At 40.3% G+C, this 27,586-nt stretch overlaps 1 protein-coding gene and 1 pseudogene across 1 annotated transcript in view; both read left to right on the forward strand.

Moving 5' to 3' along the window:
* Positions 1–27,586, forward strand: part of CD109 (CD109 molecule) — a 122,356-nt gene that overhangs the window by 22,055 nt on the left and 72,715 nt on the right. The window contains exons 3-5 of the mRNA XM_045843407.1: positions 2,680–2,708; positions 7,157–7,387; positions 12,952–13,077. Coding sequence (XP_045699363.1) covers positions 2,680–2,708; positions 7,157–7,387; positions 12,952–13,077 — 386 coding nt within the window. The remainder of the gene's footprint in view (positions 1–2,679; positions 2,709–7,156; positions 7,388–12,951; positions 13,078–27,586) is intronic.
* Positions 111–625, forward strand: LOC123821716 (annotated as a pseudogene).

Genomic DNA, 27,586 nt, shown 5'->3' on the forward strand with positions numbered 1-27,586 from the left:
AGTGGTGCTGAAAAATGGGCGGGGGCTTGGGGGTATGGGAATTTCAAGTTAAACAGGTTTCTTTGTAGATCCACTGCCTGTAAACCCTGAGAATGCACAGTTTTTTAAAAATGAAGAAATTAAGGCTTAAGGAACTGGAGAGTCTCCTGGAACAAGTGGATGGATTCAGAACACCCACTCCACTTCTAGAACAGTATTCCACCAGGCCTCACATCGCAGGTTGTGTGTTGGATTTGACATAGATGAAGATGCATTGGAAATATGTAATGGGGGTGTGGGAGAGTTTGAGTTAACAAATGTTGACATGGCTCAATGTGATGTGTGTTCATTATCGAACAGGATGGCCAAGTAGTTTTTTACGGTAATTATGAATCCTCCCTCTGGGATCAAAAATAATAAAGGGACAGATAAGGCATTTCTGAAGACTGCTTTGGGAATGGCAAGAACAGCAATATAGTCTTTACACAAATGTTTAACTAGAGAACACATTCAAAAGAAAGCTGCAGAATGGAAAGTCAAGATCGACATTATTGTAGAGCTGAGATATGAACTGCCAGCATCATACAAATTTCATAAAAAGAAATTAGTGGACATTGAAGTGGGCCTAATTTGGTTTTCTTTTTAAAAGGCTCCCAAAGACAGAAGCAGCTGAAAACATAATTAAAATGAATAAAAAAATTTGTTTACTGAAAAAAAAAGAACGAATGAGTAGAAGTTTCTTCCTTTAAGTTGAAATATTTCCAAAGCATGATTATAAAATTTTGAAGTTAAGTCTTGTGCCAATTAAAGCCATCTCATATAAATATTTTGCTGAAGAAAAAAAAGATCCAGCAAAAATGCCCTGTCTTGGTGCTAGGATAGCAGTGTAACCAGTGTAACGGTCCTGGAGAGGGCTCACCATGTCTGAAAGGCCGCTCATCCCCACTGCCCTCTTCCTACCTCTGACCTTGTCTCACCTGAATCTTCACTTTGGTAGACTCATGTTGACTTCTGCTCCTTTGCATTTCCTGCTATTCTGCCTGGAAACTCTTCCTCTCCTTCCTTACCTGGCTGATTTCTCTTTATCCTACAACCCAAGACTCAGGCATCATTTTCTCTAGGAATTTCCCCTTGACCTCTCCTTTGTGCTCCCTCCCCTACCTCAGTTGCAGCCCATGTGTAATTGTCCTCCTTCACCTTTTCAAACACATTTTTTGTCCAATGACCTGTTACTTAAGGCTCCCGCTCTTTGCTTTCTATAGTGGCAGTTATTGGATAAATGGATATGTGCTAAGTGGGGTAAGTGATATTGCTGAATCACTTATCTCTTCCTGAAAATGTATTTGTGTTTCATTGAGGCCCTTTGGGGCAGTGGTCTCCAGAGTGGGTGTGCACACACCTGCGAGTGCATAAGCCCATTTATAAGGATGTAGGTAGAACAGTTACTAATTTTTATTCTATAATTCTGAGCAAAACTAAGAAATGAAGCTTTTATAATATTTAATATTTTGTTTGAGAAAGTGCATGTATATCTTTATAAATCTAAGTTGACATTGGTAATGTATACAATACTAGATATTTTACTGATTGGACACTCCATCACAAACATTTGAAGATCACTTGTATAGAGGCACACTAACATTCCCAGTGCGCAAACTTTTCAAGCTATAATGGCTTACACTTATCAAGTGTTTCCTATGGGCCAGGCATTTTTCTATATACTTTACAAGCTTCTACGTACTTATTCCTTACAACTGCCTTGTGAGATTGGTATGATTGTTAGCACCTTCAATTTAAGGATGAAAAACCTGACTCTGGAGAATCAGGTAACATGGTCAAGGACCGGGGTAGTATGGAGCTGATTCAGGATAAAGGTGGTGTGGTATGATTCCAGAGCCTACTTGCTCAACCCTTGCTCTGCACTGGGCTGCCTGTACTTGTGGGATAGACATGTGGCCTCCAGGATGGGGACTGTGTTTGTCTTGTTCACTGTGGTACCCTGGATAAATACTTCTTAAATGAACGAAGGAGCTGAGGGTCCGTACCATCTCTGAATTCATGTCACTTAAATAGGAACCGTGGATACGTGCTCTTTTATTTTTAACATGAAGCACTTTTTTTTCTTGAAATAAATGGATCTGATGAGAAACTAGCATGAGTTGAATTAGCAGTCCTATGTTTAGAAACTTTACATGAAAAAAGAAGTCTGCATCACTCTAATACTAATGAGTCAGTTATGAGTCCCAGCTCACCACTGACATGACTAATGCCTTCCATTTCTTCTGTTGTCTTGAGGGTATGAGAACATAAGTAATGAACCTCAGATTCCTTCTGTGCACTGTTTGAAGTATTGCTCAGATGTGTATAACCTTAAAACAGCAACAAGAACAGCAGCGACCATGACAACAAAAATGATAATGGAAAAAGAGAAGTAGAACTTACAAATTTTTGGGGTGTTCACCCACTGATAGCCCTTTAAGTCTCATTCAGTTTTCCTTAATTCTTTGGCACAAGAATATGTAATGATCTTTCAGGTGTTCTGTGCATTAATAAAATTGTTTTGGTTTAACCAAATAAGTTTATGATTCCTTTAGTTTACAATTCCCTCCATATTCAAGAGTATCAGGGGAGTCTTGCGAGTTCAGTGTTGTATCATCTGATTCAAATTATGACTCTTTTTTCCTTTCCTTTTCCTTTTAGGCTCTTTCAAGACACTTATTCTTCCATCAGTAAGTATCCATTAAAAATTAGGTTTTTGAAATATACATTGCATCAGTGAATTAAATACATTAATATTTTAGTGGTTTTACTATCAATTTAAATTTTTTGTGAGTTTGGCTTGAGTTTCATTCCAACTTCAGACTATTTGAGAATAATATTCCTTTAAACTAATAGCAGAGATTTTCCTCTTATAAAATAGAGAACTTAACTGAGGGAAACTGGCCTAGACTAATAAGGAACCTGGGCTGGTTTTATCTTGCTTCTGCCGTAGTGGACCCTACAGTCCTGGGTGTGTTATTAGCATTCCATCCTTGCTGTGTATAATGTGTACCCACATTTTTGGCCCAAACTTTTAGGGAAAAAATCTTTCATTTTAATTTTTTAATTCAATTATTTATTTATTTATATTTAGATACTTTTTTTTGTATTATAAATGAATTTCAGCATTTATTTTTGAACATGTTATGGTACAAGAAATTTTATGGAACAAATAATTACAAAACACAAGAACAGATACAAGGTATTTCAGGTACTACCCATGTATAATGTACATCCTTATTTTTCCCTCAAAAATTTGGGCAAAAATAGTGCACATTATACACACAAAATATGGTAGTTTCCTTGTGCTGGAAAAGGGCAAAGTCATGCTGAACCATGTTGGAGCCTGAGACAAAAGGAAGCAGCAGTAATACTGATCCTGTCTTTGTTTAAAATTTTAATTTTCTTTTCATGATTTAATTATTTGCATTATTTTTGATATTTTAAATTACTTAAAATAACATTATTTAGTTTGATTACTGAGTTTTTTGGAACCCCCTTAAATTTTGTACTTGAGGTGAGTGTCTCACTCACCTCACCCTAGTCCCAGCCTTGGAAAAGGGGATAAGACACTGTCCCTATTTCATGATGGCTACCTGGAGGCGAAATGAGATGTCAGAATGCTGTGAAATTTGATACAGAAGTGCCAAGGGGTTATTACTTTGTTGAGAGAGTATTGAATAATAGAATGTGATTATTAAATATTGTTTGTGAACTAACCCTAGTTCCCATAGCTTTGATTTGCAAGTTTGTACTTTTATTACTATGCTTCATTTTGGAGCTTCTCATGGTTTAATGTACAATAGAGTAGACCACAGCATCCAACAAGGGGTACAATTTGGTGTACTTTTCTGAGAATAAATGCCTAATGACTTTGTCCCTGACACATTCCATATGTGGGGTCAGCATTACTTGATGAGCTGGGTTCCTCCATTGCCTCTTGAAGGTTACTGGTCAAGCACATTCAGAAACCACATTTATTTTGAGGGGTTCCTAGAGAATCTAGTGCTCCCAAACAACACCTTATAAAAGTTACTTATATTCTCCATAGCTGTTAAGTTTCTTAGTTATTGTGTTTGTGTTTTCCTTACTAAGAAATATTCTGCTTTTCTATTATTAAATAAAGTGAGGGTGGGTAGGGGAAGGGCACAGCAGGCAAAAGTGGTGGTGGGAGCCTATCTTGGTGACAATAAAACATTAGATTGCATTGATGTAACCTATAACATTAGATGCTGGCCACCAGTGCTTGTGTATATAACACTGTTGAAGGAGCATTCAAATGAGAAGATTGAAATAAATTTTATGTAATATAATTGTTCTATAGCAGAAAAGGGTGGGATGTAAGTTCAGAAATCATAGCTTAAAGCACAATAACTATCTGGTTTCCTCAAAGAAACCCCAGGCAGTTGCATGGGCCAGAAGTGCAGAAAGGCTGAAAAGAGAAGGCATATAGGTGGAATAAGGGCATTTGGGCTTATTCCAATAATGCTAGAATAAAGTGTACTTGTCTAAACTATCATTAGCTGGAAATTTGGCCACTATTATTCTTTTAAGTCTTAACAATATGAAATACTAACTCCTATATGTGTCTCCCGACATCCTATATGTGTCTTTAATATTATGCTATTTCTCTTATATGTAGCCATAGCAATTATTTATTGAAATCTTTACTAGAGATTATATTTAGGACTTGTCCCTTTTTAGTAAAGCAGTTTTAAAGACTTAGTCATAAAGTGTCTGGGGAAATTTGAGAACACTGGCAAAAATAGAAGTTTCTGTATTTTTATAAGTTTTCAGTTAAAATAGACCCAACTTTCAAAGCATACTTGCATTCTGATATTTATACATGTAGTATTTTACTTCATTTTTAAAAGATTTTATTTATTTATTTTTGGGGAGAGAAGGGAGGGAAGAAAGAGAGAGAGAGAGAAACGTCAATCGGTTGCCTCAGATGGCACACCCCCATCTGGGACCTGGCCTAAAACCCAAGCATGTGCCCTGACTGGGAATTGAACCAGTGACCTTTCAGTTCCTAGGCTGGTGCTCCATCCATTGAGCCACACTGGCCAGGGTTAAATGTAGTACTTTAAATTTTTTTAAGACCTTCATGAATTTTTTTGTTATAATATATGAATATTTGAATTATTTAAAACAAATGTATTATTAACATCTGGTTACTCATTGTTTCTACTTTTGATACACTACAATGAGCCTTTAATAAAGAGTAAATAAAAACATAATTGCTGCTTAATACAAAGATTATTTTTTGTAGAAATGTGTTAGAAAAATTTCATTTATTTGTAAATAAATATAACTTAAAGGAGTGACTTTTACAATTAGAAATGTTTTTAATGTTTATGTTAAGTAAAATTACTAGTATTATTTTTAATAGTAACTATCATCTTAAATTTCTCAATTTTATTTTGAAAATTATTTGAAATTTTCATATTTGCTTTTAGTAACTGCTGTTATTAATGAAGTAAAATAAGAGAAATACTATCACGTTTTCTCAGCTTCCATAAGACAACTAACCTCTCAGGGAGAAATATCGATTTGTTGCCCCACTTATTGATGCATTCATTGGTGGTTTCTTGCACGTGCCCTGACCGGACTTCAAACCCTCCATCTGAGTGCATTGGGACAATGCTCTACCAACTGAGCTCCCTGGCCAGGGCCCCTCTTATTTTTTAAATGCATTTCCAAGTACATTGCAGACATCTGTACTTTTCTCCCTAAGTATTTCCTGCTGACCATTTTATTGGTGGTTTGTTACATTTCCTTCTTATTCTTACCAACATAATCCTAGCTTTATGGTAGCTGCTATTACTGGAAAATCTCCTCTGAGCTTTCTGTGGATAAAACCTATTTGCCAAAGGGAGTCAGAATGTAGTTTCAGAACCTCAGTTTATTAATCTGCAAATGAACTACAAGTCGGGTGTGCTAGTTATCTATTATTGTGTAACTTATTATCCCAAAAGTTTGGGTTAATACAACAATAAACTTTTATTACTCATAGTTTCTGTGGGTCAGGAATTTGGGGACCACAGAATTGGGCAGTTCTGATTTGGGGTCTTATGAGGATGCAATTTAGATGTCAACCAGAGCGGCAGTCATCTGATGGCTTCACTAATGCTGGATCTTCTGTAAGGTAGTTCACACACCTGGCAAGTTGGTAGTGGGGCTTGGCAGGAGGTCTCAGCTCGACCCCATGTGGGCTTCTCTACAGGCTTGTTGAGTGTCCTCAGCATATAGCGTCTGACTACTTCCAGAGCGAGGAATCAGAGGAGGAGAGAACCAGGCAGAAACTATGCTTTTTATGATGCAGACTCATTCTGTTCTAGAGAAGCCACTAAATCTGGGGAATTAGGCTCTATCTTTTCAAGGGAGGAGAATCAAAGAATTTCTGGACATATTTTAAGACCACCACGTGAAGGATCTTAAGAGTAGCATAGCTCCTCTTGGGTTTGAATCTCAGCTGCTGACCTGGAACGACTTTCTTAACTCCTCCGAGCCTCAGTTTCCTTGTTTGTAAAATTGTATTAGAAGGATTATTGTGAAGTAAAATGACACAGCGCATTCAGACTGTGGAGTATGGCTTCTGTTCTGTTAATGCTGGTAGGTGGGATTTCTCTTAATAGAAATAGTGAAAGTAGCACCCCAGGATGGTGACATATACCGCACGAGGTGCAGGAAGAGAGCACATTGTAGAACGAGCTTGAGAGCATAGAGCAAAACCCAGATCTTGTGCAAATGTGCCATTTGTCCACTGCCTGCCTCTGATAGGTGTGGCATGGAAAGAACACTGAAGGATGTTAGACATTCTGACCCACAATGACTGTTAATAAGGAAGACTTTGCACTTGGAATAGGAAATGACAAGTGACTGCAGCTGAGAGCGAGCTGTGGGAGGTGTGTCTCACATTCCAGAAACCCTGTGATTTAATTGGGGAGCAAACTGCAGGATGTTAAAAAAAGGAGAGCAAATTGTTTCACTTCGGGGCCTAGGAGGAGCAAATTTTCAACATTGCAATTACTTTTAATTATGCTATGTGTTTACATGTTCTATTCTCCTTATAATTAAGAACATTTTTGAGGTGAAATAATGAGACTTTGATATGTCTGATCTCTTTTTTTCCTAGCTACCTCTGAACAGTGCAAATGAGATTTATGAGCTACATGTAATTGGACGTGCAGAGGATGAGATTTTATTCTCTAACAGTACACGCTTATCATTTGAAACCAAGAGTATAACTGTCTTCATTCAAACAGACAAACCCCTATACAAGCCAAAGGAAGAAGTGAAGTTTCGTATTGTTACACTCTTCTCAGATTTTAAACCTTACAAAACCTCCTTAAACATTCTAATTAAGGTAAGTGCTGGACAGAAATGAAGCAAGGAGTTTAAGCCATCTTACTGAAGCTCTCTTTTAAGTTTTGCACATTATCTTAGAATTCATTGTGGACAGTTTTTCTCCCAACTTTGAAAGGTAGAGCTTTGAGTTAAGAATTTAGGTTCAGAAAGAAAGGAAGAAAGGAAGAAAGGAAGAAAGGGAAAGGGAAAGGAAAGGAAAGGAAAGAAGGAAGGAAAAGAGTCCAGGCTCTAAAATCAGCTTGCTTGGGTTCCAGTCCTGAATTCTTCATATCGATTTATTCATTTGTGAACCATTTATTGAACTTCTGTTCCAGGTTCTGGGTTAGGGTAGTGAACACAACAGATTAGGTCCCTGTTTACATCGAGCTTCTATTTCAGTGAGGAGTGGGGAGACAAACAATAAATAAACACCCACACATACATATAGATGGAAAGATATGTATACATTTTTGTGTGTGTATGTGTGTGAGACAGAGAGGCAGAGAAGAGGTTGCCATTTCCTGTAGGGTTATTAGGGAAATCCTGTTTGAGCAGAGACCTAAAGGAAATAAAAGAATGAGCTCATAAACACAGAGGGAACAGCGCACACAAAGGCACTGTTAGGAGCGTTGGGACAAGCACAGGCTGACAGTGTGCTGGACCCCAGGGAGTGAGGGGACAGCTTTTAGGAGATATAGGTAGGCAGGTTGGAGGAGGGGTCATACAGGGTCTTGTTGGCCTTTGGGTTTTATTCCGATTGAAATGAGACTTCACTAGAGAATGCTGAGAAGAGGCATGATGTGATCTGATGTAACATCTTAAAAGAATCACTGTCTGCTCTAAGAATAGATTTAGCTGTGGTACCTTGAAGAAATTAATTAACCTCTCTGAGCCTCAGTTTCCTTATCTGTAAAATGTGTAATAATATCTCAGAAACTTCTTGGGAGGATTCAGTGAGATAATGCAAGTAAAGCATTTAGAACTGTGCCTGGCACCACAGTACATGCTCCCTGAACACTGGCCATTATTATTATAGGAAGCTCCTTGGGGAGTCATTTGGCCTCTGCTGCTTAAATACCCTGGTGATCTGGAGGCAGTGTGGTCAGCAGACTGAGTGCTTTCCTGTGAGAACCACGTTGAAGGCAATCGAGATCCAGCTGGAAGTGGTTTCCACATTTAAGCTGAGGAGAATGCTAGACATTAAAGCATAACCTGGAAACAAGGCAACCAACTCATCCCAGTTTGTCTGGGACTCTCTTGATTTTAAAACTCAAAGTCCTGGCTCCAGGGACCCCTTAGTCTGGGACATCGTCTACCATCAGTGTTCTGATGAATAACAGAAGGGGAGCTAAATTCAGGCTTTTCATTCAGCATCTTCCTGTTTTTAGTTTCTTTGTTATTAAACAAACAAACAAACAAACAAACATCTAGCAAACAAACATGGGCACATGTAATTTTAAGCCATGGTGTATTGTAGCAAATCCCACATTGGTTGTCATGGAGCTCAATGCGTATTTATTGAAGTCAACTAGGATTACTGCAGGGGTGGCAGCTCTGTGAATTCTGCCTCTGCTAGATGCTGGAGTCTCTAAAGCAGGTTGACACAGAGAAGAGCATTTCTACATTCATGTAACTCTCTGAGCAGGGCCTTATGGACTCCATTCATACCACCCTTTATCATTTATCCAATATTCTGAGAATTTACTACATGCCAGAAACTATGGGCAAAATGGAGGATTTAGAAGGGAATGTCTGTTTATCTTTGGCTGTTTGTATCCACTTTGGCTCCTTCTACCTTAGATCAATAGAAGTCAGCCTTGAATAAAATGCCTGTTTGTGGCACTAACCCAGAACCAACCCTGCTGATTCTGGACAGCTGCTCTATGCATTGTTATGATTGCGCCTCTCTGTTCTGCTCTAGCACCTGCCTTTAAACCTTTGACTTGTGGATTCTTTGCACTCTTCTCTACAGTTTTGAACTTAGCCTGCCACAGCCAGCTTTCCCAGAAACACACAGAGAGACCTTCCTCTTGCTACCTCTGGTTGTGAGGAATGATACTGGCTTGGCCCACTTGTGGCCCTCTTGGCCAGGAGAATGGAATTTAGACTAAAATTTCACCTGCATGCAGAGTATTTAGGAACAGTGACTGGGGGCAGCCATATTCTGCTGTCTGCATCCAGGCAGTGAGGCTGGGATATGAACTCATGTCTATTGCTTCCTTCCTGTAACCTGCAGAGGCCAGGTCACAGCACTGATGCGAATGCCCACACTGCTGTACTCTTCCATCTGAAAACAGTCATTTGGGCCAGGCTTCACCAGGTGGTAATGTTTTCTACGTCTTTCAATGTGGAATTGTTGTTTTCTTGGGAAAACTCTCCAGAAAAAAGTGGGACTTAATTTAACAAGAGCACCTTGACTTGGACAGTTATATTGCCCTACAGCACCATCTGCAGGCTAACATGGGGAAGTGCATTGGATGGCTCTGAGGTTGACTTTTGGGGGCCCATCTTGCCCAGCCCACATAGGATGTAGCTATATTGAATGCCACAGCATATTCAGGGGAGTTAAGTGGTTTTCCTCCCTCCTTCCTTTCCTTCCTTCCCTTCTTTCTTTTTTCCTCCCTCTCTTCCTCTCTCTTCCTCCCTCTCTTCCTTTCACCATTGGATCTTACTCATTTTTCCTGCCCCAATAACTGATCTTCTCAGGAAGGAAAGGGGCTTCAGAGGTCTTTCAGCAGCGGGAAAACCATGTTCAATTCTGCCCTAGTTTTGGCCTCTTCCAGCCAATCGGGCCTAACATCATGGAAATAAGTGCCCCCAACACTGTGATGGGCACTGGCACAGATGGTTTCCACTTTGACCTCTGTTCTTGAAGAGGTTGTTACTGCTGATACGGGTGAAGGACCTTAGGTGTGAACAGGTGTCGGCAGGGGCATGTACCCTGATTGATTGTGTTCTGACATTCTGGCCTGGATGCAGCTGTTAAACCAGAATCTCATCCCTGGCCAGGTGAGGGTGCCACCTTGTTTAAGTGACTCAACTTCTCTAATTCTACATGCTGGACAGACACTGTGTGCATAATCCAGGACTCCAAGGAGTGGCAGAAACACTCCTTGCAGACACATTTTTCAACCACGGTGTTCACTGCTCAAGATAGACGGGCACAGGCAGCAGGCATTTTGCTGTACTGAAGCAGCTGACGGTGATCCAGAGCTAGCCAGAGGTAACTCTGGCACGAGGGCACGAGGGGCTGCTTGTCCAGCATCTCCTCGTGCAGCTGTTCTGGATGTGACAGGGGCACTGTGCACATTTTATGTGGCTGTCCCATGTGTATCCCGCCAGGTGGTGAGCACGTGCAGATGGTGGGTTCTGCTGTGATGTCACCATGCATGGCCTGTTCAAATCCTGACATGCTGTGTAAAGACTTCTGGTGTTTCTACATTCGCTCTCTTCCTGTTGGTGACAGTTAGGCCTATGTTCAAGACAACCTTGGGAAACGACAGGGATTATTTCATTCACTCCCAACACTCCAGACTGTCCAGGTGTAAAGTCTCAAAGACTTCAGTTTGGACTTCTTTTGTTCGTAGGGCTATGCGACCACTTGGGAAAAATGTGCACCCTCACCAAAATATAAATACATCAGCATAGGACGAACACTCCTTTTCCTACACTTTCAGTAACACTGGGAGATATTGTTATGATTATTTTATCTTTGTCAGTCTGACAGAAGAAAAATGATATTTCATTGTTTTCACTTGTATTCTTTTAATTGTTAGCATATATTTATTAGCTGTGTGTGTTTCTTCCTCTGTTTTCAAGCCTCTAAACCCCGTAGGCCCCCCCCGTGTGTCACGCTGTGGCAGGTGCAGCAGAGCACACTGCCGATCACAGCGCCTGTCTCAGGAGCCTGCCATGGATGGAGACCTGCTTATTCTTGGATTGCTTTTGGTCTTTGGTTTTAACAGTTAGTTTCTGGCTACTCTATTCTCAGCATCATGCTTACTCCTGACTTTCACATTCTCCTCTACTTGGGGAGAGAGATTTCTTCTGGCTTCTAATAACTGGACCAACCCAAGTACTTCTAGTCAAAGGATAAATAATAATAATAAGGAAAATGTTTGGTCCCTGCTCTCAGAAGTTCACAGTCTACTTGGGAACAAATAAATAAACAAGACACCAAGCCCCCCTCCCAGATAACTAGTGAATACTTTAAACAGTAATATGTATTCAAGAGGGATGAACTTCAGATGTCCTAGGGGCTCTCGAGGAGGGTGTCATTTCTGCCTGTTGGAGGCATATATAGAGGCAGGACACCAGCTCATTTCACCAGGTGGACAAGGCGGGGAGGGTGTTCCATGCAGCAATTGTAGAGGTCTAGGTGCGTGGGTTTTGGGGGTAAAAGTCAAAGAAATATGTATGTTTGGGGGAAGATGAGTCTAGAAATGTAAAAGAGGTCAGCTTACCAAGGCTTGTAAACTCTGCAAAGGAGTATAGACCTCATTTTGTAGGTAAACAAAAGCTGTAATTTCCAGTGCTCTAGTAGAATTATCATAGCCAATGTTTATTCACTGCTTGTTACTTGTATACCAGGAATTGTACCAACCATTTCAAGTACTTTGCCTCAGTCCCAAATTTATGTTTCAGGATAGCACTGTTAGTAGCAGGGAAGTTGTATTGGAGGGACAAGACTGGAGGAGGGAGATTACTTGCAATAGTTAGAAAACAGGACCTGGTGGCTATATGGGAGGGTGGGAAGCAGAGAAACTAGGGGGATAGTGCAGAGACAGAGATGATAGGGCTGAGGATGGGAGAAGACTCTGGGATGACTGCTGGTTTGGGCAGGATGGATGCTGCATGAAAGGATTATTGTCTGGGGGAGTATAGGAAGACACAGGTGTTTTTCATGCACCCCCTTGGCTAAACATCTCTGTGAGACACTTTTCTTGAATTAAAGACACATGGGTTTGAATCCTAACTTCCACTGTGTGTTGGTGCTGTAACATGGTACCATGCTGACTGCTTACAGTCGAGTGGTTACCTAACATCTCCAGGCATCAGTTTTCTCAACTGTACTGTTGGATAACCCTACCTGGAAGGAAAGTTTTAATGATTGAATAGTGTGTGAATTATAATGATGAGGCAGAGTGCCTGATGCATTGTGGGCCTTTAATACGTGGAGCCTGTCCTCTCTATAGTGGAATTGCCTTTTAATAACAGCAGCAACAGCAACAACACACGTTTGGTAATGTGCGTGCTGTAGTGTCTCATGTGGGAGGAGATGTGGTGCCAGGAACTAAATGATGCAGCAGAGTCAAAATAGTCTCCAGAAAATATGAGCAAAGAAGAAATTTTGGTTTGTCTTCTTTAGTAGTATAGAGCTGACTATATATATATATATATATATATATATATATATATATATATATATATAAAATTTCTGTATTTATTTTAGAGCTGACATTAAAAACATCTCTATGCTGTATTTTGGGTGTGCCTGGGAGTGATGATGGGACCATTTATAACTGGATAGGATGCAATGTACACAGGCAGTTTTATACAGTTAACGTGTGGTTTCCATTGTAGGACCCCAAGTCAAATCTGATTCAACAGTGGTTGTCAGAAAAAAGTGATCTTGGAGTTGTTTCCAAAACTTTTCAATTATCTTCCCATCCAATACTTGGTGACTGGTCCATTCAAGTTCAAGTGAATGTGAGTATAAATATATCTTTAAGGGGAATGTTAAAATGATTTAAATAGATCAGGTGGGGAAATATATCCCAAGTTATTTACTCAAAGAACAGAAAAACATCAGTCTGAACACCTAGGCAATTTAAGTGGTTTATTTTTAACTTACTGTGTTTTTCAGTGCATTAGCCCAGCTTATATCACACATTAGAGTTTTAATCATTGTTGCCTTTTTCTACAATGTCATTTTTTGAGATTAAAACATTTCACATTTTAGTATAAAACTGACTAAATGATGTTTATTTATTTCATACATCGAGTATTTTAAAATTAAGTAATGAATACATAACTGCTATTCGGCATTTTTTTTCTCAGAATAATAACTCCTACTTTTATCTTTGTTTTAAAAAACACAATGAGTTTAAACAGCCACATTGATCTTCTGTTCCCCACTCTTCCTTTCTCCCCAGCTCTCCCTCCTTTATTTGCTGCTGACTCTTGTGGCTCTGAGATTGGCAGGCAGGGGGGCAGGCAGGGGCATTCAAACCCCCTCCATGGCTCCACCTCTACTGTTCTGGGGCTCACTGTGTGATGTTTGAAGATTTGTTGAATATTTTCCCATTGGAATTTATTAAGATAAATTTGTGATTGAGAGCTTTAAAAATAATTCTATTAGAACAAGGCTTCTTGCTATCGGCATTTTGGACAAAAATTCTTTGTTGTGGGTGCCTGTGCATGGGAAGACAGTTAACAGGATCGCTGGCCTCTACTCACCAGGTACCTGTAGTGGCTCTCCCTTCTCTCCAAGTCTTGACAACCAGAGCTGTCTCCAGACTTTGCCAAATGTCTCCTGACTTTGCCAAATGTCTCCTGGGGGAAAATACCTTCTCCCTGCTCCATTGAGACCAACTGTGTTAGAATGAATAATCATTCATTAGCATTAGACCTGAGGTGAGATAGAAGTACCAAGTACTTAATAAAAAAAAATGAAAAAAATTTTTTCCCTTTGGTTAACATTTTCTGGAGCCACATGCCTAAAACAGAGCTAACCCACCTTAGTCAGCACCTGTGTTTTTGAGCATCTGCATAAAGATGAAGAGCATGCTGGGCTTGTGGAGAGGCTGTGCCACAGCAGGGGAGACATGGGAAGTGAGAGCGTGTGGAGGCATGTCCAGGAGCTATGAAAGCCTAAAGCGGGGGGATGGACACTGGGGGAGCAGATAGCTGAGCTCGTAGGGAAAGAGGAAAGAGTAGATGCCTGTGAGACGTGGGAGAGAGAAGGATTCGTGTAGAGGCAGGGAGCCTCCCACGTCTGGGATTTGGGAGAAGTTTGGAGCATATGGAGAATAATGGGTTTTGAGGATTTAGGAAGCATGTTGTGAGTTTTAAAGAGTTAGGTTTTAGTCTCAGTTCCCACTTTTTGATTTCACTATAGAGTCTTCAGGAATTAGTTTGTCCGTCTGTCCATCCATCCGTCCATTCATCCATCCATGCATCCCTCCCTCTATCCTTCATCTAATATGTGTTGAGGGCGTGTCGTGCTGTGATCAACACAGGAAGCTGAGCATGTGACCTCTGTCTTCAAACACTATTGCTGCAGTGAGATGAATAATAGCATAAAAGTTAAATGACACAATGGTGACAGAAAACAGGAAAGAGGCTATGGAATGGCAAGGTGCTGAGTCAAAGAGGCCCCCCAGGTGCCTCCAAGGACAGAGTCTCATTGGGACCACCTTGGGGGGAAGAGGGTTTATTGTAAGGTTGAGCACTGATGTTTTTGTGACCAGCTGCTCCATTTCTTGTCTGCTCTATTTTCTTCTCACACTCCTGCCAACCTCTAAGGTGTTCTGTGGTCCAGATATGGACTGGTCACATTGGCTCAGCCAAATAACCATTATCCTCAAAGCCCCACATGCAAGACTCTTCATGGGTGAATGGGCTTTTCCTGGGTCCAGTGCTCATTGCTGGTCCATTCAGAAACACCCTGTATAATGACCAGGCAGGGAAGTCTCAGGTGGGTAGAGGCCTCTGAGATATTAATTTGTTCAATGAGTGATGAACAGAGTAAGTACCAGAGGAGAGAGGAGGATAAAATAGTGGAGAAAGACTTGTGGAAGATGTGAGATTATAGGTGGGAAGATTCACAGGATGTCTTATGTAGTGCTTTGTGGACTTGACCTATCCTATGGCCTTGATAGGAAAAAAATAAGGAAATTTAGGTACTAAAAAATTAAAACCACTTGAAAAATTTGACCTTTGCCCACCTCTTCAGCCTTCATCTTCAGTTAAATGCTACCCTTACCCTTGAGCTCCATGCTTTAGGCATACATTCCTTACCAGCCTGTCTTGCCCCAGAGCCTCCCCGTGTATTCCCTGGAACACTGTTTTTCTGCTGTTATTCAAGTGACTTGATTTTGCTCTCCCATCATTGTCTGAAATGGATTAACCCCGCCAGACATTCCCTAGCACTCTGTACTTCTCTTGGTTCATTCATGCCTCTTTGAGTCAGTGGTACTTCACCTCTGGGACCTAGTGCTTTGCGCATAGAAGTCGATATTTATTAAATGAGTGTATCAAAGCAATAGAGTAGTCATTTGTCTTATACTAAATATAATGTTCCCTTTTCCACATTCTTTAAAGCATCCTTACTCTTTTGAAGACAAGCATGTTGATTAAGTAGTTATTTTGGTGATATAATACTCCCTACCCCCAGTTTTTATTGAGGCATAATTAACAAATAAAACTGTAGGATATTTAAAATGTACAATGTGCTATGTATACATAGTGAAAGGATTTCCCCCCCAGGAAATGTTAGTGCGCACAATTAAGGAAAAAATCAGCCCTTTATTAAAAAATAAAGTCCTTCAGTGACCACCAGGGGTCAGAATAATCAAAGAAATGACTTAGTTTTGGTCTCTGGTTTTTATCTTTGGCTCCTACACAGCATTCATGCACTGTATATTGCTTATTATTGAAATTCTTTTCTTTTAGCAGTTAATAATGACTATGGTAGAAATATATTTATTATTTAAATAGTTCACCATTATAGCCTCTATTTTTGTTTTCCAAAGGCAGTGGCCATTCTCAGTATTAATCTCAGGGAGGGGAAAATATTTATTCTTAGGAGAGTGTTTTGAAATCCCATTTTGTTTCTAGAGAAAACATGGAGTGAAATCCTATTATTACTAGTGAAGGACAGTGTACTAGTGTACCAGTACTAGTGCAGTAAAAACACAGGAATTATCAGAGCTTTGATTTGTAGTGACTGTGCAGATAATCAGATGGGCATTTTTAAATACCCTTCCCACTAGGTGGGCTCTCTGGCGTTTCTACAGGGTAACAGGTACCTTTACACAGTAAGTGTGAATGAATCACTTATTTTACTGTTCACCTTTCTGGATTACTTAAATTGCTTTTGACCTTCAAGTAGTGCATTTTACCTTCAGGATTTTTAATGATGAATAATTATTTTAATCTAGTAAAATTTCTAGGGTTTTCTTCTTGTTTTTTTTTTTTGTGTGTCGCCTTTATTGTGTGGGGTCTGATGGTAGAACATAGTAAGTTCTATCTTTATAGACATGTATTTTAAGAATGCTAGCCTAATTAAATTACAAAGCAACTCTTTATTATTTTTAAGCCCTCTTAAAATTAGTAAAATTTAGTGAGAACACTGAGGGTTTTTTTTTTTTTGGATACTACTTGTGCATATACTTAATTTGCATACTTGCATTGAATGTGAATACTTCTTTGCTGCATTGGGGATTGTACTACTAATTCTTCTGCCTCTCCCAGCTCCTCCCACCATTTGCCCCCTAACCTCCTGGACTGCCAAGCCCTGCTCTCAGAGGGAAGAGGTTTATTTTCCACCTCTCCACAGACACGTGTTGTGCAGAGCTGTTGTACTTCAAGTACATTATAGGACAAGCTGGGAAATGCACTTCCATTTGATAATCATCTTGAAGATACACTTTGGGAAGATAACTTGTTTTCAAAGTTAGACACTGCTTGTATTTTCATTTTTTGCAGTTCTTCTGTGAGGGCCTTATCTCTAGGTACCTATCTCTTGACTGGTATCCTTGGCTCTCCCAAATAGTTGTAAATGTTTTTTTCCCAATTATTTTATTATGGTAAATACACATAAATTTATTCTATTAATTATTTTTAAGTGTACAACTCAGTGTTATTAAATATGTCCGCATTGTGATGCAGCCATCGCCACAGTCTAGTGCCAGAACTCTTTTCACCTTGCAAAACTGAAACCCTTTAGTGGGTACTAAACAGAAACTTCCCATTTCCCCCGTCCCCAGCCTCTGACCACCACCATTCTACTTTCTGTCTGTATGATTTCGACAACTCCAGGTACCTCATATAGTGAAATCATGCAGTGTTTGTATTTTTGTGACTGGCTCATTTCACTTAGCATGATGTCATCATGGTTCATCCATGTTGTAGCATGTGCAAGAATTCCCTTCCTTTTTAAAGCTGAGTAATATTCACTCAGGCATACCAGATTTAGTTGCAGATGTCCTTAAATCTATGCTTTAAAGTGTATTTCAGCCCTGGCTGGTGTAGCTCAGTGGATTGAGCACAGGCCTGCAGACCAAAGGGTCGCTGGTTTGATTCTCAGTCCAGGGCACGTGCCTGGGTTATGGACCTGGTCCCCAAAAGGGGGCATGTGAGAGGCAGCCACACAATGATGTTTCTCTTCCTCTCTTTCTCCTTCCCTTCCCCTCTCTCTAAAAATAAATAAATAAGTAAAATCATAAAAAAAGTATATTCCAAGTTATTAGAAGGAAACTTGAGAGGGTTTGTTTTGTTTGTTTGTTTTTAAAGAAAGGCTAATGTTGGAGGCCTGGTGGGATCTGGCCACACCAGCCCTCTCCCTGTGGGCGGCCCAGGGCCCAGAGTTCCTGGCTCTGGGTGACCCAAGCCTTGGTGCTCAAGTTCCTCTGAGAACCTGAGGGGAGAGTCCTCTTCACTCAGAGTCCTGCCACTTGATAACTGCAGCCCTGTGCCCTCTTTCCTCAGTGGTAGATAGAAGCCTGCCTCCCTTTTAGAGTGGCTCATGTAGCGGAATTTACCATCAGAGGCTCCAGCTGGTAGAACTTAGTAGTTCTCAAACAACAGTGTACCTAGAAATCAACTGGGGAGCTTTTCGAGATACGTAGTCTGGGCCCCACCCACAGATCACAAGTGAGCACTACTGGCTGAGGCCTAGGAATGTGCATGTTAAACAAGCATTCTAGGAAATTCTGTTTGTTTTCTGGACCCCACTCTGACGAGTGCTGAGTACACGCCCATGGTCAGGCAACTCAGTTTCCATCTATTCAGCTGAGAGGCAGTGTTGGGTGGGGAAAGGCAGGTCCTGATTTACCCTTTGAACTCTCTAGTGGTAAGACTGTAAGCTATCGGACCTCTCCAGGTGAGTAGGTCCATAAAGCCCTTGACACCCTAGACTCACTGAATCAGTTTTTCGGGGATAATCTGTATTTTTACAACAGCTTCTCTGGTGATTCGGATATGTAGCCAGCTTGGGAGACATTGAACCTGTAGGTAGTCTTGTGGTCTCTTTTAGCTGTAACCGACTGCAGTTTCCCAGTTCTTATCTCACTCTCCAGCCAGTGCTGGGGTTGGGGGCCAGAAATAGAAGATAGAAAACTCAACAGCTCCTAGGCTTGAACTCCCTCTTTTGGAGCCTTGCATAATACACAGTGGGTGTCACATTATTATGTAATGCAGAAGCAGTCTCATTTGAATTGTTTTGTGTATAGCAGTTGCATCTGCTTGAGTGAGCTCTGGAAAGTTTAGGTAAAGATTGCCAGCAGCTAAGCCTTTTTTTTTAGTGTTTCCAATTCCTTATCTTTCTGTCCCCATGGCTCAGCTGTGGCCTGGGTCAGTTTGCTTTTGCTGTCAGGTTGTCTGGGGCCCTTTGTCCTTTGCAGAAGAGCACAGCTTTGTTTGGATAGTGCTCGTCTTGGAAGCACTCTACAAGTAGCATCTGGTCAGCCCCCCTGGCTCGCGATGACAGCCTAACAGAAAGCATGGAGCAAGTTGTGACAGGTCAGAAAACAGTGGCATCCTCTCTGGAATGTAGATGTGGCTTCCAGAATACTTTTTTTAGCCTCTGCCTGAAAGACTGCTCTTCTTGGGAATACTTCAGGTTCTTACTTCCATGTACAGTGAGAAAGGGAGGGAGGAATCAGTTTTAGATTTTTTTTTCTTCGAGTGTCAGCCAGCAGAGGTCAGCACTTCATTCTCTGTTCTTCCATGGGCCCTTAAACACACTTCTCTCCTACAGCACTAAGTGACCACTCTAGTTTGTTTCCTTTTTTTTTATTGTGCAAGATGCACATAACATGGAGTTTGCCACTGTAACCTGTTTAAAATGTGTATTCTAGTAGCATCAAGTATATTCACATTGTTGTGCAAATATCACCACCATCATTTCCCAGAATGTTGTTCATCTTTCCAAACTGAGATCAGTGTAGTTTTAAAAAAATATGACTGCCTTACTTATTCATGGAGGGAGGGGAGGAAACTTTCTTTTCTATCTACTAGGTTCTTCCACTTGGTCTAACAACTTGACATGAAACATGTTAACAAGAGAAAATAAAATTTAATACATATGTGTACACAGGAATCCCATATACATGAGAGAGTCAGAGACTTCATATACACGACAGATTTGGAGTCAGACAGTTAAAATGAGGTATTTGTGACCTTCTGAGCTATATGCTGGACCATGAGTTTCATGGGGAAATTCTGGTTCCTCCCTCTTCACTCTCAATAGATGACCTCCCTTTGTATTTCATAAAGAAAATGAGTTATCAGACAGAACTTTCTTTTAACTCCCTTTGTCAGATTTATATGTCTACCTGCATCAGCACCCATCTCATGCTTATCTTCTTCTTTTATAGAAAAGGTGTAATTCTTTGCATCTAAGACCAAAACCTCTACCTCTGCTAGCGTCTTCCTTCTCCGACTTTCCCAGAAACCTTACAGTATTGATGTCTCTTTTTTCTCCTGAATCTTCAACCTGGATTTCTCTTTCTCTCCTGATCTTTCCACAAAATCTAATATGCTCAGACCTCTCACATTAAAAAAGAGAGAGGGAGGGAGGGAGACAGCAAAGGAGGGAGGGAGGGAGAAATGAGAGAGAGAGAGAGATATTTACTGAACTTGGACCCTTCTGCCACCTCCACTGACTTTATTTTCTTTCTCTCTCTAATTCTTAGCTGATACTCTTAGACAAAAAATGACAAAAAAGAAAACTTGTGTAGTCTTTCTCCCTCCCACTTTCCCAGCTCATTCCAGTTTGGCCCCTAGATTTCTTTCTATTTGTCTGGATGCTTCTCTTTGGTCTCTTTTTGTTGTTTATTCTCTCTTACATATGGGCATGTTGTAAAGTATAGTTTTCTGTTTCTTTCATTTCTCATTCTAGGCAAGTTTATCCATAGACATGGTTTCATTTTCTATCTATACACTAATGACCCTCAAATTTGCCTCTCTGAGAGAACCTCTGAGTTCCAGACCTATACCTGCCCACTTGATGCCTCTATTTGGATGATATATTTATTTATTTTTATTGATTTATTATGTATTTTATTGATTATACCACTATAGTTGTCCCAATTTTTCCCCTGTTTCCCCCTTCCATCCAGTGTTCCCCATTCCCTCTGGTAACCCCCTGCTTAGTTCATGTCCATTATTCATGCATGTAAGTTCTTTGGCTTCTCCATTTCCTAATCTATTTTTAAGATCCCCCATGTCTATTTTGTACCTACCAATTATGCTTCATAATCCCTCTGCCTTTTCTCCCATTCTCCCCCTCCTCCCTCCCAAATGATAACCCTCCAAATGGTCTCCATATCTATGATTCTATTTCTGTTCTGCTTATTTGCTTAGTTTGGCTTTTAGATTCATTTGTTCATAGTTATAAATTTATTGCCATTTAAATGTTCATAGTTTTGATCTTTTTTCTTATGTAGTTTCTTTTAACATTTCATGTAATAATGGCTTGGTGATGGTGAACTCCTTTAGCTTTACCTTGTCTGGAAAGCACTATATCTGCTCTTCAATTCTGAATGATAGCTTTGCTGGATAGAGTATTATAGGTTGTAGGTCCTTGCTTTTCATGACTTTGAATACTTCTTTCCAGTCCCCTCTAGCTTGCAAAGTTTCTTTTGAGAAATAGGCTGACAGTCTTATAGGAACTCTTTTGTAGCTAACTCTCTGCTTTTCTCTTGCTGCTTTTAAGATGCTCTTTTTATCTTTAACTTCTGGCATTTTAATTATGATGTGTCTTGGTATGGTCCTCTTTGGGTCCATCTTGTTTGGGATTCTTTGTGCTTTTTGGACTTGTATGTCTATTCCCTTCACCAAATTAGGGAAGCTTTCTTTCATTATTTTTCAAATAAGTTTTCAATTTCTTACTCTTTATTTTTTCCTTCCTGCACCCCTATGATTTGAATGCTGATATGTTTGGAGTTGTCCCAGAGACTCCTTACTGTATCCTTGTTTTTTGGATTCATTTTTCTTCTTTCTTGTAGTTCTGATTGAATTTTTTCTTCCTTGTGTTCCAAATCATTGATTTAATTCTCAGCTTCATCCACTCCAGTTGATTTTCTATAAATTTTTCTTTGCTTTACCTACTGTAACCTTCATTTCTGCCTGGGTCTTTTTATGCTGTACCCAATGAGTTCCTTGAGCATCCTAATAACCAATGTTTTGAACTTTGCATCTGATAGATTACTTATCTCTATTTCTGTTAATTCTTTTTCTGGAGTTTTGTTCTTTCATTTGAGCCATATTTCTCTGTTTCCTCATTTTGGCAGCCTCCCTGTGTTTGTTTATGTATTAGGTAGAGCTGCTTTGACTCCCTGTGTTAGTAGCATGGCCTAATGCAGAAAAGCACACCTATAAGTTGGATGGGGTGGAGCCTTAGGTAATTGCCTATGTGGGGAAACCCATATGAACCAGGTTGATGGAGTCTCAGATATGGTGCCACATGCTCTGTGGCTCTGTGTAAGGGAGGACTCAGAAAAGGGATAATGGGCACTGCCTGGCCTCTGGAGTTTTGTTTGGGAGGAAGCTGTCTCCTGTCACTTGCCCTGATGCCAGGCACTTCTGTTTCTCCCTGTGTGTCACTGGTGCCCTTCAAGCTGCTGCCTTGGTGCTAGAGCCCAGAGGAGTGAGTCTGTGTAAGTTCTGAGTACATTATGGATCTTTTAAGAAGAGATGTCTGAGAATCCCAGTTTCTCTGCTGCCCCAACCCCCACTGGTTTTTACAAACCAGTTATGGGGACTTAGAAGTTATGGGGACTTACCTTTCTGGAACTGGAACTGTGGGCTGTGTGGTCTGGTGTGGGGATGGAATCCCTTGCTCCCAAGATACCCTTCCTGACTTTTATCTACTGCATGTGGGTATAGGATGATCCATTATGTGTCTCTGCCCCTCTTACTCATATGAATGAATATGACTTCTTTAATTCCTTAGTTATTGGACTTCCATACAGCTTAATTTTCTGATGGTTCTGGCTGATAGCTGTTTTGTAGTTAGTTGTAATTTTTGCTGTGGGTATGTGAGGAGGCAAGCCATCTTTACCTAGTCCTCTGTCTTCTCTATTTGGATGTTTTAAAGCTATTCCAAGCTCCTCATGTCCACTATCATTCTTCTGGTCTTCCCCTAATACACTTGGCTCTTCTCCAGAATTTCCTGTTTTGTTGAATTACTCCACCATCCATCCAGTTGTGCAAGCTGGTAAACATGGAGTTTTCTTTGGCTTCTTATCCTCCCTCACATCCCATACTGAGGCCTTCACCAATACCCATAGATTTTACCTGTAAGTATATTTCATATCCACCAAATTCTCTTTATTTCCACCTCTACCTTCCTCGTAAGCCACCATCATATTTTCCTAGACATTTGCAGTACCTATTCTTTCCCTTTGTAATCATTTTTCTACATAGCAGCAAAAGTAATCTAAACATTAAAATTGGATCACATTATTCTTCAGCTTAAACCTCTCCAAAGAGTTACTGTTGTCCTTGGGAAAAAATTCAGATGTTTTACTAGGACCTACACAAGGCTCAGCCTTATCTGACTCCACTTTTCCAGCCTCATCTTCAAATTTCATAACTTTCTGTGAGCTTAATTCACTATTACTTTTTCGTATTTATATATTTATGTGTGTGTTTTTATTTGATAAATATCTTTCTTTTCACTAGTTCAAAAGTTCCATGACAGAAAGGTGTATCCCATCACCTAGCACAATGCTGGGCACTTCAGTGCAACAATTCTCTGTGGAAGGAATGGATGAATGAATGCATTGGTTACATTTTGGGTGCAGCCCTGTTACTTCTGATTCAGTAGCTCTAGCGTGGGAACTGGGCATCTGTCTCTATCTGTTGAGCCTACCACAGTCAATCCTGATGTTCGTTTGGGTTGAAAACTCTTAGAGAATTATGTTGCAACTGCAGTTGAAGCCATAGATGTTTAGATTCTCAACAGGAAAGGAAAGGACAATGTAAATATTAATGAACATTTTTAGTCATTTCACACATCTATCCTTTCTCTAAGTTGGTCAATATATATCTACTGGCAATTTTACTGAATGATTTCTTGTTAATTTTAAAGTTCTTTGCTAATGTTATGGTAAAAATAAAAGAGGGAAAAAGATAGGGTATTATAAAGTCTTAGATTTCATTTTATAGGTGGGGGGCTCTACAAACTTCTATTGTTCTTTGAATTTCAATGTTATAAATTTCATATAATACTTTTGATGGCAAAAGAGGCAAAAATGTGCATGCATGAGCCTCTGGGATTATAACACATATAAAGATTATATTTTTATTATTTCCCTCTGATTATAAAAGTAATGCATGCTCAGTGTGAAAGCACCCAAACATTATTCAATAGGAAGAATGACATACTTATGATAAACCCCCAAATGAAAGAAATCACCAGTATTTGTTGCCTGTTTAATTTTTGTAGGAACTTTGAGGCAATAGTAGGAATGATTAAAGTAGTATTTTAGGAAGATTATAGCATGTGGGGAGAGGAACTGCAGTCAGAAGTTAGTATCACTGTTTAATGAATGCATGACCACCTTCTATGTTGGGTTATAGTAGTTCAGTCTGAGGGTTATAGGGGGTTGCCTTCAGGGAGCAGCAAAAACTAAAGACAAATGGATGAATTCAAGAGACATTCTGAAGGATACATCACTAAGTTTAGTGACTGATTGGATTGTGACTGGAGCAAAGGAGAAAGAGGAGTAAAAGGTGTTAAGTTAATTAAACAAGGAGGCCATTTAGACCCAGGAGGCTCTAATGCTGTGGTGGCCCAAGTCAGCAGCAACTCAAACCTAAGCCTATGAATGGCTCAAGATAATGATATCAAAGTGTAAAAGACAACTGACTACAAACAACAAACTAGGCTTTAAGCTATAGCCAATCAATAATTTCTGGACTTCTGGCCAAGATGGAGGTATAGGTAGACACACTGTGCCTCCTTGCACAACAAAAATAAGGACAACAATTTAGAAAGAAAAAACAACAAATACTGACAGAAAATTGAACTGTATGGAAGACTGACAACCAAGGAGTTAAAGAAGAAACATTTATCCAGACCAGTAGGAGGGGCAGAGTTGGGCGGCTGGGTGGAAAGGAGTCACGGCGAAGTGGTGGCTGGAGGACCCAGCGAGGCAGCAGATTGTGGAGTGGCATGGTGCACAAGGAGGGTGGTGGACTGGGCAGTCCTACATTTGCTCACAGATAAACCAGACAAAATTGGGGAGTGAGACAGACTGCTCAACCCAGGGTCCCAGCTGGGGGGAAATAAAGCCTCAAAACACCAATTGAAAACACCTGTGGGGGTTGAGGTGCCGTGAGAAACTCCCAGCATCATAGGAGAGTTTGTTGCAGAGACCCACAGGGTCCTAGAACATACATAAACCCACCCACATGGGAATCAGCACCAGAAGGGCCCAATTTGCTTGGGAGAAGTGGCAGAAGTGACTGAAATCCAGCAGAGAGCAGAGCAAGCGCCATTGTTCCCTCTCAGACCTCTCCCCCACATATAGCATCACAACCCAGCAACTGGATTGCCTTGCCCTAGTGAACACCTAAGGCTCTGCCCCTCACTATGTAACAGGCTCGTTAAGACAAAAAATGGCCCAAACAAAGGAACAGATCAAAGCTCCAGAAAAAAATACAACTAAGCAATGAAGAGATAGCTAACCTATCAGTTCAAAGCGCTGGTAATCAGGATGCTCATAGAATTGGTTGAACTTGGTCACAAGTTAGATGAACAAATGAAGGCTATGCTAAGTGAAATAAAGGAAAATGCACAGGGAACCAATAGTGATGAGAAGGAAACTGGGACTCAAATCAATGAAGTGGACCAGAAGGAAGAAAGAAACATCCAACCAGAAAAGAATGAAGAAACATGAATTCAAAAAAATGAGGAGAGGCTTAGGAACCTCCAGGACATCTTTAAACATTCCAACATCTGAATTATAGGGATACCAGAAGGTGACGAGGAAGAGTAACAAGTGGAAAACTTATTTGAACAAATAATAAAGGAAAACTTCCCCATTCTGGCAAAGGAGATAGATTTTCAGAAAGTCCAGAAAGCTCAGAGAGTCCCAAAGAAGTTGGACCCAAGAAGGAACACATCAAGGCACATCATAATTACATTACCCAAGGTAAAAATTAAGCAGAGAATCCTAGAAGCAGCAAGAGATAAGGAGGCAGTTACCTACAAAGCAGTTCCCATCAGACTGTCAGCTGATTTCTCAAAAGAGACCTTGTAGGCAAGAAGGGGCTGGAAAGAAGTATTCCAAGTCATGAAAGGCAAGGACCTACATCCCAGATTGCTCTATCCAGCAAAGCTTTCATTTAGAATGGAAGGACAGACAGAGTGCTTCTCAGATAAGGTCAAGTTAAAGGACTTCATCATCACCAAGCCCTTATTCTATGAAATGAAGAGACTTATCTAAGAAAAAGAAGATAAAAAATATGAACAGTAAAATGACAGCAAACTCACAGTTATTAACAAGCACACCTAAAACAAAAACAAAAGCAAACTAAGCAAACAACTAGAACAGGAACAGAACCAGAGAAATGGAGGTCACATGGAGGGTTATCAACAGGGGAGTGGGAGGAGGAGAGAGGGGGAAAAGGTACAGAGAATAAGTAGCATAGATGGTAGGTAGAAAATAGACAGGGGGAGGGCAAGAATAGTATGGGAAATGTAGAAGCTAAAGAACTTATAAGTATGACACATGGACATGAACTAAAGTGGGAGAATGTGGGTGGGGGGCAGGGTGGGGAGAGTGAAGGGTGAAAAATCAGGACAACTGTAATAGCATAATTGATAAAATATCATTAAAAATAAAAAAATATCAAAAAAAGAAAACAATATGTGTAAAAAATTTTCCTTACTCAGCTTCCGTATTTTCTCTATAAAAGTCTCTCCCTGAGCTTTTGTTGGGTGAGCACTCCCAACTACTGGTTTGACTGCCTGATTCCAATGATTTTTGCTTGAGTAAACTTGTAAAATTTTTAATATGCTTCAGTTTATCTTTTAACAAAGGTGACTTTGGGATTTCAAGTGTGGTCTTTGGGAGAATCGCCCATTATAAATTGTAAGGAAGTCCAGACTGGAAGCTCAGTTTGGGAGCTAATTCAGGAGCTAAGAGGAGGAGCCACCCAAAGCAACAGAGAAAGAACCAGGAGGCTTGGAAAGAGAACCAAGAGAGTGCAGGCATGGAGCAGAAGGGGAAGGGATTCAGAGAGGGTGGCCAAGTGTCCGTTGCTTCAGAGGCCACCAGGAGAACAAGGCCTGAGAGGGGTGGTGGGCAGGTGGCTCTCACTTAACGAACACCCTTCCATGCCGGTGAAACGGTGGAGCAGAATTCAGATTATAGGGGCAATAAGAGCATACACTGATCATTTTAAAGTCTTGTTCCTAAGAAGGAGAGAATTAATATAATATCTGGCGAAGACAGCAGCAAAAATATACTATATAATTTCATTCATATTATGAATTACATAAACTTTTGTGGATCAGTCTAGAACTCTAAGCCATAACCATTGCAGTGAGAAAATGTCTTATAAATCAGAAATGTGGATTCTTCCTGTGTCTCTGGCCTTTCTTAACATGAGCAGTTGCCCAGCTTGGTGTGGCCAGTTATTTTTGTGTGACTATGAGGTGGAATATATATTACTTGACAGATTTTAAAAAAGCCACATTTTTCTTTGCTATTTAGTCCTGTTCCTTGGGACTAATTCTACTCTATTCTTTGAATGAAATGTAGAGCAAATCCCACCATTTTTCTGGTTCTTAAAAGATTCTGTCATTTTTGGTTACATGTGCACACACAAACCAGTCTACATTTAGTAACTAATATGTCCAGTCAATCAAATTAAGTACCCTCTTCTCTCAGCTTGGGTTCTGTGGTCTGGCTGCTTATTCCCAACGCACTGGGCTGCGTTTGACTCCCTCAAGATTGAATTGTGGAGAGAAGACAGG

This window comes from Phyllostomus hastatus, unplaced genomic scaffold, assembly GCF_019186645.2.
Source record: "Phyllostomus hastatus isolate PE091 unplaced genomic scaffold, TTU_PhHast_1.1 phas_contig_40, whole genome shotgun sequence".
Lineage (NCBI taxonomy): Eukaryota > Metazoa > Chordata > Mammalia > Chiroptera > Phyllostomidae > Phyllostomus > Phyllostomus hastatus.